Source organism: Antedon bifida, chromosome 11, assembly GCF_963402885.1.
Source record: "Antedon bifida chromosome 11, ecAntBifi1.1, whole genome shotgun sequence".
Classification (NCBI taxonomy): domain Eukaryota; kingdom Metazoa; phylum Echinodermata; class Crinoidea; order Comatulida; family Antedonidae; genus Antedon; species Antedon bifida.
In genome coordinates this window covers 18,936,803-18,959,448 of record NC_136236.1, presented here as the reverse complement: position 1 = coordinate 18,959,448, position 22,646 = coordinate 18,936,803, and the positions used below count along the sequence as shown (strand labels likewise).

Below are 22,646 nucleotides of genomic sequence, written 5' to 3'. Positions count from 1 at the left end.
AAGCGATCAAGTTAAAATGATAATATCCTGTAAATCGTTTACGTAGAAGATCGCTGATTATTGTTAACGATAGCATCGACTGGCCAGTTTGAGTAGCTCAGGTTCAACATCAGATATCTAATGTAGGCCACTATGTAATTTCGTGTCATTTTTTTGTTAAAAGCAAAATTCCAACTGATTTAGTGTCTTTAGGATGTAAAGTAATGAAAAAAATATGTTGCCATTTTTTAAAAAAAGCTTAAGGGTGTCAAATCCAAGATGGCCGCCAATACATAAAATATCCAATAAATGTACCATATTGGACAAAGTAACACCCATTATGAATAATATTTTAAGTTCATATGGGTTCTCTGCTATATAAGAATCATTAGTATTCTGACATTTTGAATTTCAAAATGGCCGCCATTTTTTAAAAATGGATTAAATTTCTTATTAAAACATGTGCAAGTTATGACGTTGATTGAAATCACATAAAATGATAGGACTATGACAATAACATTGGTGATTAACACAAAATGGCGGCCATTTTGAATTTCAAAATGGCCACCATTTTTTTAAAATGGGTTAATTTCTTACTAAAACGTGTGTAAGTTAAATAAAATTGGATTGAAATACACAAAATGATATGCTTGTGACAACAACATGGTGATTAACACAAAATGTTGACCATCAGAAGGTCTATAGTACTGACAGTACACTTCTTCATAATAAAGGTAGCATTTTTTGTATATAGATGATATCGACAGCCTCATAACAAAAGTGTCTAAGTCATAATTTTTTTTTTCTGCCTAATTCACTGCTTATATCAATATACTATATTTCTGCCTAAGTCAGCTGTGTGACTTAGGCAATTAAGGAGAGCTGACTTATGATCTGCCTAACTCACTGCTTATATCAATATACTATATTTTTTGTGTTTCTGCCTAAGTCAGCTGTGTGACTTAGGCAATTAAGGAGAGCTGAATTATGATCTGCCTAACTCACTGCTTATATCATTATACTGCCCTCTGTACATTATCTGAGTGCTTTTATATACATTAATTTGCACATGCTCAGATCGTTTTTTGTGTTTCTGCCTAAGTCAGCTGTGTGACTTAGGCAATTAAGGAGAGGAGACTCATGATTTTTTAAATAAAATAAGAAATACATTTTTATAGTATATTTTTTAACCTATTTGTTACAAATTCTTTCTCTTTTATTGCTACTTTCCTTTTCTAAAATCATCAGTGTTAATTTTAATCTGAAGAGCTGATGCTATTAAATTTTGTTACTTAAAGGTAGCATTTTTTGTTAATAGATGATATCGACAGCCTCATAACAAAAGTGTCTAAGTCATAATTTTGTTTTTGTTTTTCTGCCTAACTCACTGCTTATATCAATATACTATATTTTTTGTGTTTCTGCCTAAGTCAGCTGTGTGACTTAGGGAATTAAGAAGAACTGACTTATGATCTGCCTAACTCACTGCTTATATCAATATACTATATTTTTTGTGTTTCTGCCTAAGTCAGCTGTGTGACTTAGGCAATTAATGAGAGCTGAATTATGATCTGCCTAACTCAATGCTTATATCATCATACTGCCCTCTGTACATTATCTGAGTGCTTTTATATACATTTGCACATGCTCAGATCGTTTTTTGTGTTTCTGCCTAAGTCAGCTGTGTGACTTAGGCAATTAAGGAGAGGAGACTCATGATTTTTTAAATAAAATAAGAAATACATTTTTATAGTATATTTTTTAACCCATTTGTTACAAATTCTTTCTCTTTTATTGCTACTTTCCTTTTCTAAAATCATCAGTGTTAATTTTAATCTGAAGAGCTGATGCTATTAAATTTTGTTACTTAAAGGTAGCATTTTTTGTTAATATATGATATCGACAGCCTCATAACAAAAGTGTCTAAGTCATAATTTTTTTTCTGTCTAACTCACTGCTTATATCAATATACTATATTTCTGCCTAAGTCAGCTGTGTGACTTAGGCAATTAAGGAGAGCTGACTTATGATCTGCCTAACTCACTGCTTATATCAATATACTATATTGTTTGTGTTTCTGCCTAAGTCAGCTGTGTAACTTAGGCAATTAAGGAGAGCTGAATTATGATGCTATTAAATTTTGTTACTTAAAGGTAGCATTTTTTGTTAATAGATGATATCGACAGCCTCAGAACAAAAGTGTCTAAGTCATAATTTTTTTTTTCTGCCTAATTCACTGCTTATATCAATATACTATATTTCTGTCTAAGTCAGCTGTGTGACTTAGGCAATTAAGGAGAGCTGACTTATGATCTGCCTAACTCACTGCTTATATCAATATACTATATTTTTTGTATTTCGGTCTAAGTCAGCTGTGTGACTTAGGCAATTAAGGAGAGCTGAATTATGATCTGCCTAACTCACTGCTTATATCATTATACTGCCCTCTGTACATTATCTGAGTGCTTTTATATACATTTGCACAAGCTCAGATCGTTTTTTGTGTTTCTGCCTAAGTCAGCTGTGTGACTTAGGCAATTAAGGAGAGGAGACTCATGATCTGCCTAACTCACTGCTTATATCATTATACTGCCCTCTGTACATTATCTGAGTGCTTTTATATACATTTGCACAAGCTCAGATCGTTTTTTGTGTTTCTGCCTAAGTCAGCTGTGTGACTTAGGCAATTAAGGAGAGGAGACTCATGATTTTTTAAATAAAATAAGAAATACATTTTTATAGTATATTTTTTAACCCATTTGTTACAAATTCTTTCTCTTTTATTGCTACTTTCCTTTTCTAAAATCATCAGTGTTAATTTTAATCTGAAGAGCTGATGCTATTAAATTTTGTTACTTAAAGGTAGAATTTTTTTGTGTATAGATGATATCGACAGCCTCATAACAAAAGTGTCTAAGTCATAATTATTTTTTGTTTTTCTGCCTAACTCACTGCTTATATCAATATACTATATTTTTTGTGTTTCTGCCTAAGTCAGCTGTGTGACTTAGGCAATTAAGGAGAGCTGAATTATGATCTGCCTAACTCACTGCTTATATCATTATACTGCCCTCTGTACATTATCTGAGTGCTTTTATATACATTTGCACATGCTCAGATCGTTTTTTGTGTTTCTGCCTAAGTCAGCTGTGTGACTTAGGCAATTAAGGAGAGGAGAATCATGACTTTTTAAATAAAATAAGAAATACATTTTTATAGTATATTTTTAACCCATTTGTTACAAATTCTTTCTCTATTATTGCTACTTTCCTTTTCTAAAATCATCAGTGTTAATTTTATTCTGAAGAGCTGATGCTATTAAATTTTGTTACTTAAAGGTAGCATTTTTTGTATATAGATGATATCGACAGCCTCATAACAAAAGTGTCTAAGTCATAATTTTGTTTTTGTTTTACTGCCTAACTCACTGCTTATATCAATATACTATATTTTTTGTGTTTCTGCCTAAGTCAGCTGTGTGACTTAGGCAATTAAGGAGAGCTGAATTATGATCTGCCTAACTCACTGCTTATATCAATATACTATATTTTTTGTGTTTCTGCCTAAGTCAGCTGTGTGACTTAGGCAATTAAGGAGAGCTGACTTATGATCTGCCTAACTCACTGCTTATATCAATATACTATATTTTTTGTGTTTCTGCCTAAGTCAGCTGTGTGACTTAGGCAATTAAGGAGAGCTGAATTATGATCTGCCTAACTCACTGCTTATATCATCATACTGCCCTCTGTACATTATCTGAGTGCTTTTATATACATTTGCACATGCTCAGATCGTTTTTTGTGTTTCTGCCTAAGTCAGCTGTGTGACTTAGGCAATTAAGGAGAGGAGACTCATGATTTTTTAAATAAAATAAGAAATACATTTTTATAGTATATTTTTTAACCCATTTGTTACAAATTCTTTCTCTTTTATTGCTACTTTCCTTTTCTAAAATCATCAGTGTTAATTTTAATCTGAAGAGCTGATGCTATTAAATTTTGTTACTTAAAGGTAGCATTTTTTGTTAATATATGATATCGACAGCCTCATAACAAAAGTGTCTAAGTCATAATTTTGTTTTTGTTTTACTGCCTAACTCACTGCTAGTATCAATATACTATATTTTTTGTGTTTCTGCCTAAGTCAGCTGTGTGACTTAGGCAATTAAGGAGAGATGACTTATGATCTGCCTAACTCACTGCTTTTATCAATATACTATATTTTTTATGCTTCTGCCTAAGTCAGCTGTGTGACTTAGGCAATTAAGGAGAGCTGACTTATGATCTGCCTAACTCACTGCTTATATCATTATACTGCCCTCTGTACATTATCTGAGTCCTTTTATATACATTTGCACATGCTCAGATCGTTTTTTGTGTTTCTGCCTAAGTCAGCTGTGTGACTTAGGCAATTAAAAATTCTCATAAACTTCTTCCTGCGAATTGCAGCATTCTTCATTAATCGGGATATCATCTCTCTTTAAATGTTGGCTTTCAAACTCATCAACTAGATTTGCCAGCTCTGATGAAATCATTAATTTGTGTTATTCCAATGATACCACGCTCACTGACCCTGATCAATTGATGTAAATCCAGCAAGTCCCACACATACATGTCCTCTCATAAACTCCAATATCTGTAATTTGTTTCAGTAATCTGTTGAAATTGATACAGCGGCGGAAGTAACCGGTCGTAGTTCAGGTGGTCATGAGCGAAGAAATATTTGATAAAAGCATGTGTACTTTCCATGTGTGCAGATATCGTTTTCTTGTGTCTCGGACATATATAGGGATATAGTTTTACCACATCATTTAGATTTCGTCAACTCTCTGTATTTAAGTTAATATCTTCATGATCAGCCTCTTTCAAACAAAATTTTTTACTATAAGTATAACGAAAATTTTTTACTATAAGTATAACGAAAATTTTTTACTATAAGTATAACGAACATTTTTTACTATAAGTATAACGAACATTTTTTACTATAAGTATAACGAAAATTTTTTACTATAAGTATAACGAAAATTTTTTACTATAAGTATAACGAAAATTTTTTACTATAAGTATAACGAAAATTTTTTACTATAAGTATAACGAAAATTTTTTACTATAAGTATAACGAAAATTTTTTACTATAAGTATAACGAAAATTTTTTACTATAAGTATAACGAAAATTTTTTACTATAAGTATAACGAAAATTTTTTACTATAAGTATAACGAAAATTATTTACTATAAGTATAACCAACCAAAATTATTTACTATAAGTATAACTAACCAAAATTATTTTCTATAAGTATAACTAACCAAAATTATTTTCCTTAAAGTACTAACCAAAATTATTTTCTATAAGTATAACTAACCAAAATTATTTTCCTTAAAGTACTAACCAAAATTCTTTTCCTTAAAGTACTAACCAAAATGTTTTCCTTTAAGTACTAACCAAAATGTTTTCCTTTAAGTACTAACCAAAATGTTTTCCTTTAAGTACTAACCAAAATGTTTTCCTTTAAGTACTAACCAAAATGTTTTCCTTTAAGTACTAACCAAAATGTTTTCCTTTAAGTACTAACCAAAATGTTTTCCTTTAAGTACTAACCAAAATGTTTTCCTTTAAGTACTAACCAAAATGTTTTCCTTTAAGTACTAACCAAAATGTTTTCCTTTAAGTACTAACCAAAATGTTTTCCTTTAAGTACTAACCAAAATGTTTTCCTTTAAGTACTAACCAAAATGTTTTCCTTTAAGTACTAACCAAAATGTTTTCCTTTAAGTACTAACCAAAATGTTTTCCTTTAAGTACTAACCAAAATGTTTTACTTTAAGTACTAACCAAAATGTTTTACTTTAAGTACTAACCAAAATGTTTTACTTTAAGTACTAACCAAAATGTTTTACTTTAAGTACTAACCAAAATTATTTACTTTAAGTACTAACCAAAATTATTTACTTTAAGTACTAACCAAAATTATTTACTTTAAGTACTAACCAAAATTATTTACTTTAAGTACTAACCAAAATTATTTACTTTAAGTACTACCCAAAATTATTTACTTTAAGTACAACCCAAAATTATGTACTATAGGTACAACCCAAAATTATTTACTATAGGTACAACCCAAAATTATCAGCAGCCGACACGACGGAGACTCGGACGGGTGACCATCAGCAGCCGACACGACGGAGACTCGGACGGGTGACCATCAGCAGCCGACACGACGGAGACTCGGACGGGTGACCATCAGCAGCCGACACGACGGAGACTCGGACGGGTGACCATCAGCAGCCGACACGACGGAGACTCGGACGGGTGACCATCAGCAGCCGACACGACGGAGACTCGGACGGGTGACCATCAGCAGCCGACACGACGGAGACTCGGACGGGTGACCATCAGCAGCCGACACGACGGAGACTCGGACGGGTGACCATCAGCAGCCGACACGACGGAGACTCGGACGGGTGACCATCAGCAGCCGACACGACGGAGACTCGGACGGGTGACCATCAGCAGCCGACACGACGGAGACTCGGACGGGTGACCATCAGCAGCCGACACGACGGAGACTCGGACGGGTGACCATCAGCAGCCGACACGACGGAGACTCGGACGGGTGACCATCAGCAGCCGACACGACGGAGACTCGGACGGGTGACCATCAGCAGCCGACACGACGGAGACTCGGACGGGTGACCATCAGCAGCCGACACGACGGAGACTCGGACGGGTGACCATCAGCAGCCGACACGACGGAGACTCGGACGGGTGACCATCAGCAGCCGACACGACGGAGACTCGGACGGGTGACCATCAGCAGCTGACACGACGGAAACTGCGCCGAGTAACCATCAGCAGCCGACACCGCACCGGGTAACCATCAGCAGCCGACACGACGGACAGGTAACCATCAGCAGCCGACAACCTATCTTTTGAGTACCATTTACGAAACGGTATACAAACTAAACGTAGAATATCATAAAATCAGATTCACAACTACATTTGAAAACATGCTAAACTTCTCCATTATCGCCATGTAATTTAGTAATGGTATATAAAAAAATAAAAATTAATAGAAATATAATTGCCACTAAATACATACAGTAAATGTAAACTATACAATTTATTTCCAAGCCAAAAACGCTGTAGATTCTCAATAATACTATACAGTTTTTGTAGGTCAGATATTAAGTTCATAACTGGAAAATTGAGCAGATGACTTTCAGGTTCTGTTGATTACATTCCATCTTGGGTTTTCAGCTTCTTCACATGTTCCTCAAATTCTTCAATATCATAAATCTGGGCCAACGCAATCAGTCGCTCGACTTATATAGCGCCAACAGTCATTGCTAATGATGTTGGTTTACTGTTCAAAGGTAAATCTGGCTTGCTTCTTTGTACTCTTTAGTAGGAGCCAATGCACACATTTCTGAGCTACACGTCCATTCCTTCACATTACCAACGTATTGGTGGTGGTGTTAACATCGGTAGAATCTAGAAAATGATTTAAAAAATGAATTATTACTATATACTGTTAAGAGACTGTATAACAGATCTTTACAGGTTACTGCTTCCATGTTGGAATTCTTGTTTTATTCACTTCATGTGGGGCAATTACAAAAACAGGACTGAATAATCAATGAGTACCTACACTAAATAATTATTTCGGTTTTCATCTTCTTCACATGATCCACAAATCCTTCAATATCTTTAATCTGGCTTGCTTCTTTGGTACTCCTTACACACAAATTTCTGAGCTACACATCCATTCCTTCACATTACCCAAAGACGTTAATGGAGTCATCAACATCGGTAGAATCTGAAAAATGATTAAATAATTATTACTACGTACAGGAATTCTTGTTTTATTCATTTCACGTAGGGCAATTACAAAAACAGGAGTGAACAATATCAATGACTACCTACACTAAATAATTATTTCGGTGTTCATCTTCTTCAAATGATCCACACATTCTTCAATATCATAAATCTAGCTTGCTTCTTTGGTACTCTTTAGTAGGAGACAACGCAAACATTTCTGAGCTACACATCCAGTCCTTCATCTTACCCAAAGACGTTAATGCAGTCATCAACATCGGTAGAATCTGAAAAATGATTAAACAATTATTACTACGTACATGAATTCTTGTTTTATTCATTTCACGTAGGGCAATTACAAAAACAGGAGTGAACAATATCAATGACTACCTACACTAAATAATTATTTCGGTGTTCATCTTCTTCAAATGATCCACACATTCTTCAATATCATAAATCTAGCTTGCTTCTTTGGTACTCTTTAGTAGGAGGCAACGCAAACATTTCTGAGCTACACATCCATTCCTTCATCTTACCCAAAGACGTTAATGCAGTCATCAACATCGGTAGAATCTAGAAAATGATTTATACAATTGTTACTACATACAGTATAACACAGATCTTTACAGGTGGGGCAATCACAAAACCAGGACTGAACAATATCAATGAATACCTACACTAAATAATTATCAGACAACCAGTTTGAGTAGCTCACGTCTAACATCAGGTATCTGACGGCCAGTTTGAGTAGCTCACGTCCAACATCAGATATCAGACAACCAGTTTGAGTAGCTCACGTCCAACATCAGGTATCAGACAACCAGTTTAAGTAGCTCACGTCCAACATCAGGTATCTGACGGCCAGTTTGAGTAGCTCACGTCCAACATCAGATATCAGACAACCAGTTTGAGTAGCTCACGTCCAACATCAGGTATCTGACGGCCAGTTTGAGTAGCTCACGTCCAACATCAGGTATCAGACAACCAGTTTGAGTAGCTCACGTCTAACATCAGGTATCAGACGGCCAGTTTGAGTAGCTCACGTCCAACATCAGATATCAGACAACCAGTTTGAGTTGCTCACGTCTAACATCAGGTATCTGACGGCCAGTTTGAGTAGCTCACGTCCAACATCAGATATCAGACAACCAGTTTGAGTAGCTCACGTCTAACATCAGGTATCTGACGGCCAGTTTGAGTAGCTCACGTCCAAAATCAGATATCAGACAACCAGTTTGAGTAGCTCACGTCTAACATCAGGTATCTGACGGCCAGTTTGAGTAGCTCACGTCCAACATCAGGTATCAGGCAACCAGTTTGAGTAGCTCACGTCTAACATCAGGTATCTGACGGCCAGTTTGAGTAGCTCACGTCCAACATCAGGTATCTGACGGCCAGTTTGAGTAGCTCACGTCCAACATCAGGTATCAGACGGCCAGTTTGAGTAGCTCACGTCCAACATCAGATATCAGACAACCAGTTTGAGTAGCTCACGTCTAACATCAGGTATCTGACGGCCAGTTTGAGTAGCTGACGTCCAACATCAGATATCAGACGACCAGTTTGAGTAGCTCACGTCCAACATCAGGTATCTGACGGCCAGTTTGAGTAGCTCACGTCTAACATCAGGTATCTGACGGCCAGTTTGAGTAGCTCACGTCCAACATCAGGTATCAGACGGCCAGTTTGAGTAGCTCACGTCTAACATCAGGTATCAGACGGCCAGTTTGAGTAGCTCACGTCTAACATCAGGTATCTGACGGCCAGTTTGAGTAGCTCAAGTCCAACATCAGGTATCAGACGGCCAGTTTGAGTAGCTCACGTCCAACATCAGATATCAGACAACCAGAATGAGTAGCTCACGTCCAACATCAGGTATCTGACGGCCAGTTTGAGTAGCTCACGTCCAACATCAGGTATCTGACGGCCAGTTTGAGTAGCTCACGTCCAACATCAGGTATCTGACGGCCAGTTTGAGTAGCTCACGTCCAACATCAGATATCAGACAACCAGAATGAGTAGCTCACGTCCAACATCAGGTATCTGATGGCCAGTTTGAGTAGCTCACGTCCAACATCAGGTATCCGACGGCCAGTTTGAGTAGCTCACGTCCAACATCAGGTATCAGACGGCCAGTTTGAGTAGCTCACGTCCAACATCAGGTATCTGACGGCCAGTTTGAGTAGCTCACGTCCAACATCAGGTATCAGACGGCCAGTTTGAGTAGCTCACGTCCAACATCAGGTATCTGACGGCCAGTTTGAGTAGCTCACGTCCAACATCAGGTATCTCAGCTCACTTGCGCCAAAAACGGACAATAAAATAGACAAATTTAAAGTCTTAGGTAACTTTGTATTAAATGTTTTGTTCAAGTATTTGGCCAACTGTTATACACAGATCAAATAGGTAAGAGTTCATTCAAAAACTATATACTTTTTATTATTATTTATTATTGAATATTCATGAACATTATACATTTTATTATGACATTACTTAATATTCATGAACCTAATTGCAAATAACTTATTAGTATCAATATTGTAATGGAATTATATAAATGAATTGCAATTTTTAATTTTATATCTAATTCATTAAATACGCCAATACAAATTCCATAAGAAAATAGAAAAATTCATATTTAAAATAATTATTACTAAACATTTATGAACCAATTGCAAAATAACTTTTTCACAATCAATATTGTAACTTTTTAAATTATTATGACATACTGAATATTCATAAACTTAATTGCTAATAACTTATTGTCAACATTATATAAAATTACATTACTGAACATTCATGAATTGGAATTGTCACCAATATTTTAATATGACATTCAATTGTTAATAATTACATGCATTTTACATTACTTAATATGTACAAACCTTATATACATTTTATTATGACATTACTGAATATTCATGAACAAATTAAAAATTGTAAATTTATATTACATTACATTTAAAGATGTATTGTCCCCCTGAAAAAATAATTCTTTACAAAGAATAATTTTATAATATGAATATGCCATTTTAATGTAACATAATAATTAACCATTTTGACCAAAAATTGGATCAAAAAAAAATGTATTTACATTTTACCTGAAAAAACTGTAATTTAAAGCAAAAAATGGCCAAATTGGCTGGCAGCCAGTGGGTTTTGGTTGAATTTAACCATTTATTTTATCAATTTATAGGTAAAAACATTACTTTTTTTCATTTGTTTTCTATGGAAGTGATTAACTTTAATAAAACTACAAAATAACATATTCAAAGTCTGATTTTATTAATCTTCATTTTTCATGTTTTTTGGGGACAATACATCTTTAACATTATATACATTTTATTATAATGACATTACTGAATATTCATAAACCTAATTGAAAATAACTTAATAGCTATCAATATTGTCACACATTATATAAATGACATTACTGAATATTCATGAACCTAATTCCAAATAACTTAATGGCTATCAATATTGTCACACATTATATAAATGACATTACTGAATATTCATGAACCTAATTCCAAATAACTTAATGGCTATCAATATTGTCACAAATTATATAAATGACATTACTTAATATTCATGAACCTAATTGCAAATAAATTAATGGCAAATAATCAATATTTCTGTCACCATTTTAATAATATAAATTTCATTATATTTTATTTATTTTTTACTGAACATTCATGAACTTAATTAAAATTAACTAATTATTTCAATATTGTCATGGAATTATATAAATAACATTAATGAACATTTCATTAACGAAATTGCAAATATTCTTAATGGCTTGTCCCAAATTTATATGACATCACTGAACATTCATGAACTTAATTGCAAATAACTTTATTAACGGCTATCAATATTCTCACCATGTTATGCCATTCAATTGTTAATAATTACATTGTAAATTATGAGAACAAGACACAAAAGCACACATATTTTGATGAAGGGGATTCTTATTATTGCACTACTGTTGATTTAATGTTTTCGTTAAATATCATAGTTTTATGGTGTATTGGAATGTCTTTTTTTTAATTACCTTCTTTCAATACAATAGAAATGTCAATGAAGTGTGTAAGAATGTGTAAATCATGTGCGATGCCCGTTTAAAAATATCATGCAAAATTTCAAAAATTAAATGAATATCTAAGGACACTTAGTTTAATCATATAAGATGACACCTTCCAAGACCCAGGACATTGTCCCCTATTAGAGTTCCCCTGAAAATTAGTGGTTAAAACATATTGCTCCTTGTTTATTTTATGGTAAAGTGTCCCCTTATAGGGGTGTCCCTGAATAGACATAACCAATTATAACTGTATATAATTATTAAATTAATTTTTTGAATAAATGGAGTATAAAATGAGTGACAACTCAACAAGGTTCTCATATGTAAGGCCTAATTTTAAACATTTGAAATTCATTTTTCTTTTTTAATAATTTTTTACATAAAATGTTATCAGATTTTAAAAATTAATATTTCTTCTATTAATCATCTTATACACTTTGGACGCACCTAACTTATTACTTTGACTTGAGCTGCTATTGGAGAATATCATCTGTTTTGAGTCTGGTGTTCCTGGAATATCAGAGTTTCCCTGCGACAGTCGACCACCAGACACATAAGTTGAATCATCGTCCGAAATAATTACATCTTCAGAAACTTTTGGTGATAAAACATGAGGGAGATGAGACACATGCCTTTTGGTACAGGTAAGAGTTGTATTATCTTGTACTTCAGGTAGATTTTCATGTTTATTATCAGCTGAATTTGGTTTTATAAGATTATCTGGTACAGAATATTCCTCAGTTTTTTCACTCTCACCCTGGATATCAGTATCTCCACTCCCCAATGTCATTGTTAATTTTTTTGGGAGGATTTCATGTTTAATAAGGATTTCTTTACCTTCAGAAATCACAGTGGTGTTATCCATGATATTTTTAAACAAATCAGATTTATTTTCAAGATTGGCGGTTTTATTTTCATTAGTTGATGGCAAATATTGTAGCCAATCTGAAACCTTGTTAGTGAAGTCAGGTTCTTTTCTTTGCTGAGTTTTGTTGTCACTTTTTATACCAATATTATATTGTACCTGCTCGTCATATCTACAAGCAATATCTTTATCACCTCCCATATCTGCCTCTAAATCCGAATCATACTTTTCATTCTCCATCTCTGCGTTCAAAACATCTAAACTATTATTAAAATGTTGCCATCCATACTTTATGACTTTATCTGAGCCAGTTTCTGATATAGCGCCATCTATGCTGTCATGGTCACATTGGTTAGCATCGACACTGGTATCTGCCCTAGTTACCTCATTATTTTTCATACCTGATTTTCTCTTTTTTCTTTTTTGATCTCCAAATAAAGTGTCGTATTCAAGAGAGGCATCTTTATCTGCAAAAACAAATTTCAATTCAATATCAAATTTAATATTCTTCCAAAAATTCAGAAAAATTTAATTTTTCATATTTTTATTTTAACATTATTAACAAACAATTGAAAAAAAAAACAAGATAAATCAATATTGGCTGTGAAAAAAGGCACAGTCCCAAGCAAAAAAAAAATTGAAATAAGTTTTGGAAAGAAGGTTTGGATCAAAGCATTCTGCTAATAATAGACTTTTATAATAATATATAAAATAATTATATTTGTTAGGGAAAGCTTCGCTGGGCTCTTTCCCCAACTCCCTCGAGAGCCCAATGGATGCTATTTTTGTGTGCAACATGGTCAACATGCTTCCTTTTTTCTGTCAAAAGGGTGGAGTGCGACCCTATGCTACCTAATTTTGGTTACCTAAAATCTACTCCAAAACACTCCACTATTTTAAAACATACTGACAATTTAGCATATTATATAAAACCACATTTAATTATGTTTAATAGTAACACACATCATTTTAACCTTGGCATCTTACCATTAAGTAAATAGAACAATGAGTCATAATTTAATAACCAGTTTCCGGTTAAAAACGTGGCAAAATATAGGAAAAAATGGTTTAATGTTGATTGTTAAATTTTAATCAGTTTTCCAGATCTTTTTGGTCATAGAGAAATGCAAAAAAGCTTTGGGAGGTCTACTTACGAGAGTAATTGTCTGGGTTTAACTTCACTAAGCTTCACTCTCTCTTATTGGATTTAGATTTAGATAGTCGTTTACTGTTTCTTTTAATGTGAAATGTTGATTGAGCAGCAAATAGCCCTCATCATCTTCACTACTTGATGTACTAACGTGTTTTTTTAAGCCAGTGTACAGATGTATTTCATTTACTTTAACAGGATTGGTGTAACCATCACTATCAAATGATGCACGTCGATTCCCTCTGTTCAATGGATTTTCCACCATTGGGAAGTTCGTCGGTTTGCGAGACAGTGGGTTAACATCTGGCATGGTGATGTCATCAAAATTTTCCTCATTTGAAACGTCATCTTTTTTACAATCCATGTTTACTGTTAATATTGACAAACCTGGTTGAAGTCGAGATCTATGCTGCATGTCTTTATTAAGCTCTACCATCATTCGTCGACCACGTTTATCCATTCTACAAATTGCAATTGTAAAAAAGACAACGCAAACTACAAGAGCTACAGTAAGAAGCAATATTATTAAGTTTTTAGTTTGATTTTCAAATTCTGCATCACAGGAATACGATTTAAATCCATTTTCATTCAAATATTTGTCCTTTACGCTTCCTATGAAATCATTCAAATCAGTCTGCAAACATGTGGCGTTACATTTCACAATGAAATCAATAATTTCACTGCAGTTGTCACACATAAATCCTTTCATCTGGATTTTTAAACGCAAAATTTGTCTATGATGAAGACAATTTATTACAAAGATTTTGCTTTGCACAGTAATAACTGGTTAAATGACGTTCTACGTTTTAACCATTATTTCCAGGCTGCAATTGACTGGTTACTGAAAAGTTGTCCTGTTTCTGTAGTGCTGCCAAGAAATTTGAAAAATGCTTTTTGGAAATTGCCACTTTAAACTGTACTAAAATAACCACATAGAGGTTACTGAGCTCCAGAGTGGGTCAGAAGTCAATATAAACAGCACAAAATATTCTTGGCGATACAATAATAATCATGTGTGTATGATGACAACATATAATATAGAACAGAACAAATATAGAATTGTATTTTAGGCAATATTAAGATAAAAGGAAACATTAAAAGACAATAATGGCAATAAAATCCTGTTTTGTGGAATAAACAACCAGGATTGGCTTCCAGGAAACACATGAATTGTGGTTTAGCTTCTAAAAACAAAACAGTAGACCTAGTAATTCAATGTTTTATTTATAACTTCCACAATCCATCCTATTTTGAAAATTATAGTGGCTCTTTTCTTTTATAGATTGTCTGTTTCTTTTGCATAGCGCCATATTTAAAATAAGATTTTCATATTGACTGCATTTCTGCTAAATTGTTGCTCCTAAATAACCGTTGGTTGTCGATGGAAATCGTTAGCATTACCCAAAATGCAGGCTCTGGCGGTCAATTCAAACCTTACTGCAGTGGAGTTGACTAAAGGTCTGGCTGTCAATCAAATGACCGTTATTTTGCTTTGAAGGGACATGTCATAAGTTAGGATTTTTTTCTAATGACAAATGATAAATTACTCCACTCCCAAAGACTTGTAATAGACTTTGTTTATGTAGAGCATCTTGTGTATATGTTTGTCTTGTGGATGGGACTGCCACCTTTAAGAAGGATAGTGAATGAATTCGCTTATTGTTATCGTTGGCAATACATAAAAAAAAAAAAATTGAACCCACAACCTCCAGATCACTAGCCTGGCATTCATACTTCTAGACCACCAAGTTTGCGCTGAAGGATAGGGTTAGATTCAAATGCAAAAGCAGCGGGTACTGCACCAACAGGATGATAATTTTATTTTCCTCTATTGTAACATAATCATTACGCTAAATATTTATTTTACCATATTGATGTAACCATCACTATCAAATGATGCATGTCAATTCCCTCTGTTCAATGGATTTTCCACCATTGGGATGTTTGTCGGTTTGCGAGACAGTGGGTTAACATCTAGCATGGTGATGTCATCATTAGAACTTTCTACATCATCTCTTTCAGGATTCATGTTTACAGTTGATATAAAAAAAACCTGGCTGAAGTTAACATAACATAATACCATTCATTCAGATTGAACATCATCCCTTTGGATATCCGACAGGATCCTAGTTCTCGTCTTTTTAAGAAACAACTAAAAACGTATCTGTTCCCTAACTAGCATTTTTACTCTACAGCTCACTATAGCGGTCGGTTGGACAGTCGGTAAACACTAACTAACATTTCCGCACGCGACTGCAGCCATGCATATTGTTATTTAATTTTTTTGGATGTGGTTTCTGATAATTTTCTCTGTACAGCGCTTTGATCTTCTGGAAAGGCGCTTTATAAATAATGAATAATGTGATGTTTTAAACATGGTTCTATATCAAAAAACAACAGTTTATTTTTATTGTCAAAACAAAAATGTTCAACATGATGAGGGCATTCTATGCATACCGTACTTCCTTGTATACTATATTGTTCTGAAATTTACAAATTCAAAAGAAAAAACAGCAAGATAACCATTTCAGAGCTCATATTTATTATAACAACACAACACTGAATGATGAGTGGATTGTAGAACGAAAAAGTATTTTTACCAATAGCTATCAAAGTATGCGTAAGCATGAATGAATTTTACCTCTATGGTTTAAGCACCTCCCACAAAAGGAAATGATGAAAGGAAAAATAATGGTGATGATGTGACAAGTGAATTGTTCTTAGTAAAACACCAGAACCTAGTATGTTTACAGTTGTACACACGCAAACGACAATAATGGTCCTCAATGATGTCATTGATGCATTTTGTACAAAATTTGCTTTTTGCTGTATCCATTTATATAGTAATTTTATGTACTGTAACACTTGATTTACAGTAGTAGTAGTAGTAGTAGTACACATAATTAAAGAAAACATGCTTTAAAGTTCATCACGTATATCTATATATACATTCAACAATTTTCTGCAAACAAATAACCATGAGTTAAATATTATATCGAAATACCAGAAACATTAATTTTTTCAAAACAATGGTTAAAATGACATTGCTGTGGGTATCAGTGGCTGAATCTCAATGGAGATACTAAATAAAAGAAGCAAAAAGCTATAAAAACAATAAAAGTATAAAAACAGTCAGAATATAATTATAAACAAGTATAAATAATTTATTTTCACCAGATTGAATTGAACATTTACAATTATTATGGGACTATTAAATTAGGTTTATAAATATTGCTATCAAGTCTTTCAGTAAATGTCAGATCAGGTGAAAAAATGTTAAAACAATCAGTGGTCAATAATACTATGTGGATGTGCATTTAAAAATTAGAAATTAGCCTATTTAGTGGGCTTAAAACAGCTTGAAAATATAGTGCAGTAATTTCTTTTTCAGTTTAAAAATCCTGATGCAGTAAATAAATATTGGATCTCACATTACACTATTTACTATATCTATTACATTACTATAAAAGTATAAAACAGTAATTCTACAATATTAATAAATATTGATATCATCAATGTGTTTCATGACAAATATGTACTAGATGGTCTGTCCTGTATGGGTGGAACTATTATACATCCACTAATGGTCAGCATAATACGCTATACTACAAATTGCATGCAATACTAGTATAATTTTGAACAATCAAGCACCCTGAGCACCTATTTCATGTTGGTCCTTTTTTAACCTTTTTTATGAACATACATTGATCGTTAGATGATAAATTTATATTTGCAACAAACAAAATTTACTAACATAATTTTATCTAATTTTCAACCACATTAACTGTTAATAGAAGAATATATCATATTATATTTTTATAAACATCTTATAACTAAATTTCCTCGACAGTGTATCTCAATTCCATCCCTTCACACTTCATATTGTATCTTCTCTATCTGTCGTTTTTTATTCTACCAATATTGTCTAATTCCATTTTCTAATTATATAACATATTAGATTAGATAATTAAAGTTATCATATTTTATTAAACTTAATAATCTGTGGAATATCTTTTTACCAGATCTGTTACATTTGGCTTACAATAGCCATCTTCACTGATTTCAATCTGGTTGGAGGAACCAGTGATCTGATGCGTGTCGTTGCTTTCAACAACTAAAGATGTTTGATTCTCTGTGTTCAAAGGATTTTGCATCATTGGGAAGTTAATTGGTTTGCGAGACTGTGGATCAACAACATCTGGCATGGTGATGTCATCAGAACCATCATACACATCAGCATACATATCATCAGAATCTTCCAAAGAATAATCTCTTACAGGATTCACTGTTGATATTGAAAGTCCTGGCTGAAGTTGAGATCTATTCTGCATGTCTTTTTCAAGTTCTACCATCTTTCGTTTATAATGATTATAAACACACCAAATTACAATCGTCAAAAACACAATACAAGCTATAAGACTAGCAATCAGAAGGGACACAGTCATGTCTTTGTTTGCACCTTCTGTTATGTCATTCTGTATGCTGGAATGATTCCAACATACAGAATCAGTATTGTTGATACTATTGAATTTCTTCCGATTACACGGATAAAAACCCTTTTTTTCAAAATATTTGTCCATAACACCGAGTACAAATTCGTTTACATACACACATACATTGTTCGTTGCTAACATGCATTTTAAGATGATCAGATTTTCAGTAATCATTTCAATGCAGTCTCTACACATAATTCCTTTCATAATGACGGTAGAGTGTTCTGTTTTAATTGAACTTGTAAATTCCATTACTTCGACTGGTTCAGAAAGTGGTGTATAATTATCAAAGCAAAAATCAGTTAAAGTATGATTAATACCAGGACAAGAACCTTTAATGCGTACATCTCCTCCTATAACAATACTATCCGTTTTCTGGAAATTACCACACAACAAAAACAGTAAGATCAACAGTACAGAGCTCATGATTATTCCAATGTTCACAATTCCCAACAACATAAAGTATTATTAACAATATCAATAATAATAATTATGTCCGTGTAATTTGGTCAGTTCTTTATGCAGAACAAGAACTAAATGGTATTTTTTGCCAACAGGCATCCAATATGTGTAAAGTATGCAAATATAAAAGGAAATGATAAAAGAAAAATATAAACAATAAAATCCTTTTTGTACAATAAACACTTTGTGTTGTTTCTCATTAAAACACCACAACATGTATGATAAACGCAAGAACAAAATGTCATTCAATAGTTTTCAGAACTCTATAAAGATCATTAAAAGGAGATATTATAAACACCACAGGCATAGAACAAATTCTAAACCGCCCGGTGATATACTGAAAGTGTATTAATTAATTTGAAACGATAATATGAGAAAATCTGTGAGAATGAGAAAAAGTCACTCCAATCGAGTTTCGAAACCCAGAACCTTCTGCTTGATATATGCAGATGTCCTAACCATTAGACCACTGGGACTTTCATTGTATTATTCAAATCCGATTGGACACTCTCTACACAGTACGACGGAACAGCACTTAAGTCCCTTAATTGTATGCATATGCACCAGAGATCAAACTGATACGCTCTCATTTCAGTATTTTTATTCACGAAGCGGAGCTATTATACAAATAATAAATGTTTATGAGTGCAATGGGGCAAATAATTTCATAAGATGAAAGATTATAAGTCATATTTACAAGTTAAAATATTTCATCTTTCATCTCATGAAATTATTTGTCCCATTGCACAAATATCTGACATTCATTATTTGTTTTATAACACACCCACTATTAATGAGGCCAAAACCATTTTAGAAGGCAGCAATACAATTGGACAGGGAGTTGAACAATTTTAGACAGCGTGACACAGGCCTAGACTTGCGTCCTGCATTCTGCCTGCTCACTGTGGAACACAACAAGAATATGCACCCTGACAAAAAAGTAGTCATCATTTGATTACTCTGGTCTTGTCTTGTTTTTACCAGTAAATTTGTTTATTCTATATTGTAAACAATACATACAGTATTTAACTGCAAGGTGAACAAAAGAGACCAGACTATTTTTTCACAGAATGAAATTTAGTTTAGAGGTTGAGAAACATATCTCCTTAAAGAAAACTGCTTCAAAAACAAGTAAAAAGAAGTACAAATCTCTCATAGCCGCCTCGCAACATGAAACTAAATAAAAAGACAAAATTGCTATTAAGATTTGTTTTTGTTTACATACAATATTGAGCTTTGTAACTATATGTAAGAGTATCTAAGAAAAATTAAATAAGATGAAGGAAAAAAATAAAATTCAACTCTGAGTGGCAGAATACCTGTCGTCAGGTGATCCACTCTCTACTGAGCTTCTTCCACCTCTCCTGATTTACTCGTTCACATGACCTAAAGTTTAATCAACAATAACAAATCAGTGCAGTTCTAGTTATTATTCTTACCCAATATGTACATTTTATTACTTTGCAAAAATGTAGTTCTTGCTTTGTTTGTTAGTTTGCACAAAAGTACAAAACATGGCTATTGATTTTCAGAAAAATTGATATATTGGTGATCTTCAATAATATGATCCTGGAATATTAAATAGCACACCCTCTGTATTATTTTAACATGAGCCGAAATATCAAGTAGTGAGCCCTCTCTCTCCGAATATAGTTTTTCCTGATATATTAGATAAAATACAGAATTAACGATTGAAGATTAAATCTTTTTTTCCAAAGTATCCAAATACATAACATTTTGAGGGAGTAGCCAATCACATGAGACTAAAACTAATCAACCGGATAATTATGCCTTAAAGTTCTTGGTGACAAAACATGGTGACAAAGATGGTGATTCAAACTCAAGTTTAGTATGACATGTCATGTGTGCCAAATGTTTATCTTTTTACCAATATTAAACTGAATCACTCTTTTGGAACCTACATTACAACTTGAAAAACACTCAATATCAATCTCATGTTGTCCATCCTAAATGCGGTTCTCCATATTTTTTTGGTCTACTATTATTCTGTCGATCCTGCTTATTGCTCAGATTTCAAGTTAATTATCATAAACACAATATGCTTAACATTCTGGTGTATAAACAGTTAAGTAGTCATTTACAGTATCTTTTAGTTGGAACTGTTGATCTGGTAAAACATAACCTTCATTATCCTCAATTAAAGTATCCCGTTTTGTAAGGTCGGTGTAAAGATGCGCTTCATTGACCATATCGGGAACAGCATAACCTCCGCTGTCAAGTGAAGTATTTCGATTTCCTCTGTTCAAAGGATTTTCCACCATTGGGAAGTTTGTCGGTTTGCGAGACAGTGGGTTAACAACATCTGGTATGGTGTCATCGCCATCTTCTACATCAGACCCTTCTGGAGTACCATCTCTTACAGGATTCATGTTCACTGTTGATACTGATGAACTTAACTGAAGTCGAGATCTATGCTGCGTGTCCTTTTGAAGCTCCACCATCATTCTTTGACCGCGTTTATAAATTCCACAAATTGCAATTGTAAAAAAGACGAAACAAACGACAAGAGCAACAGCAAGAAGCATTACTATCAAGTCTTTAGTTTGATTTTCACATTCTGGTTCGCGTTTCATAATTTCCATAAGCCCTGGTACATCATTTTCACAAAAGGAATTACCAATATTTATGGTACTATTTAACTCTTTTGGAAAGCATGAATGAAATCCTTTTCCTCCAAAATATTCCTCCATTACACTTTCTACAAATTTATCTAAAGCTGTGTATAAGCACATGTTGTTTGTCAATTCACATTTTAAGACAAGTAAACTATTAGCAATAATTTCAATGCACTCTTCACACATAACTCCTTTCATTCGGATAAGAAAACTTGCTGTTCTCAATACAAATGTAAAATTCTTTCCTACAGGTTGTACAGGATCAGAAAATTGTTTGTTGTTGTCAAAACAGAAATTTTCAATATAATCACCAACATGTTGAGGACATTTGTCAAACACTTCTATGCGTACAGTCCCTTTTATAATAACACTATCCGTTTTCTTGAAAGCAACACATAGAAAAATAAACAAGAGTAAGGTATACAGTACAGAGCTCATGATTATTCCAACGATCCCGATTCGAAACAACACAAAATCTTAATAACGATATTAATATTAATAATGTACAGTACATTCTTTGTGTAGAACAATAATGAAATGGTATTTTTTTCAACAGCCATCTAGATAATAGAAAGTACAAAGGGAAATGATAAAGGAAAAATAATGGCAATAAAATCCTGTTTGTTAATAATAAACACTCCGTATTGGTTCACTTCAGTAAAATAGTAATGTATACTTTAAATAAAATATGAAAACATTACTGTATATAGTAATACAGTACTCATTAATAGTCAGGTGGCTTAACAACAAAAAATGAGAAAATCGTTACACGGTGGACAAAAGCGCCAAATTTGGCATGGAGCTTCGTTGGGACCTACCAATTGATTTTTGCCTAGGAGCCACTCTGGTCGTAATTTATTTTTCAAGATGGCGGCCAAAATCCAAAATGGCCGCCAATAAATTGGAAAATCACATTTCATTTGTTGCAGAAGTCACATATAGGCAAATGAACTATCAAAACATAAGTATTCATGGTCATTGAAACATATTTTAGACATGTTGCATGACATGGGTCATTTGTTGTTAAAATGGTGGCCAAAATCCAACATGGCTGCCAGTAGCCTAAACTGGAATATCATTCTGGTTGCAGAAATCGCATATAGGTATCAAACGAAGTTGGAAAACATGGAGTAGGCCTAATCATGGTCATTGAAACATATTTTAG

At 33.5% G+C, this 22,646-nt stretch overlaps 3 protein-coding genes and 1 long non-coding RNA gene across 5 annotated transcripts in view; 1 reads left to right on the top strand and 3 right to left on the bottom strand.

Annotated features, from left to right (window-relative positions):
- The window catches only part of LOC144856524 (inhibitor of growth protein 3-like), a 141,231-nt gene that overhangs the window by 32,393 nt on the left and 86,192 nt on the right, over positions 1–22,646 (bottom strand). The gene's annotated exons all lie outside the window — the stretch shown is intronic.
- On the top strand, positions 734–3,995 carry LOC144856540 (uncharacterized). The gene is made up of 3 exons (XR_013614934.1): positions 734–1,841; positions 2,467–2,841; positions 3,318–3,995. It is a non-coding gene; the product is annotated as an uncharacterized LOC144856540 (long non-coding RNA).
- Positions 12,273–22,646, bottom strand: part of LOC144855250 (protein artemis-like) — a 61,749-nt gene continuing 51,375 nt past the window's right edge. The window contains exon 13 of the mRNA XM_078713054.1: positions 12,273–13,207. Coding sequence (XP_078569180.1) covers positions 12,273–13,207 — 935 coding nt within the window. The remainder of the gene's footprint in view (positions 13,208–22,646) is intronic.
- LOC144856531 (uncharacterized) lies at positions 17,028–18,886 on the bottom strand. Its single transcript, XM_078714547.1, has one exon. It carries the CDS (start codon positions 18,840–18,842, stop codon positions 17,883–17,885), a length of 960 nt encoding a protein of 319 aa, XP_078570673.1. The 5' UTR covers positions 18,843–18,886; the 3' UTR covers positions 17,028–17,882.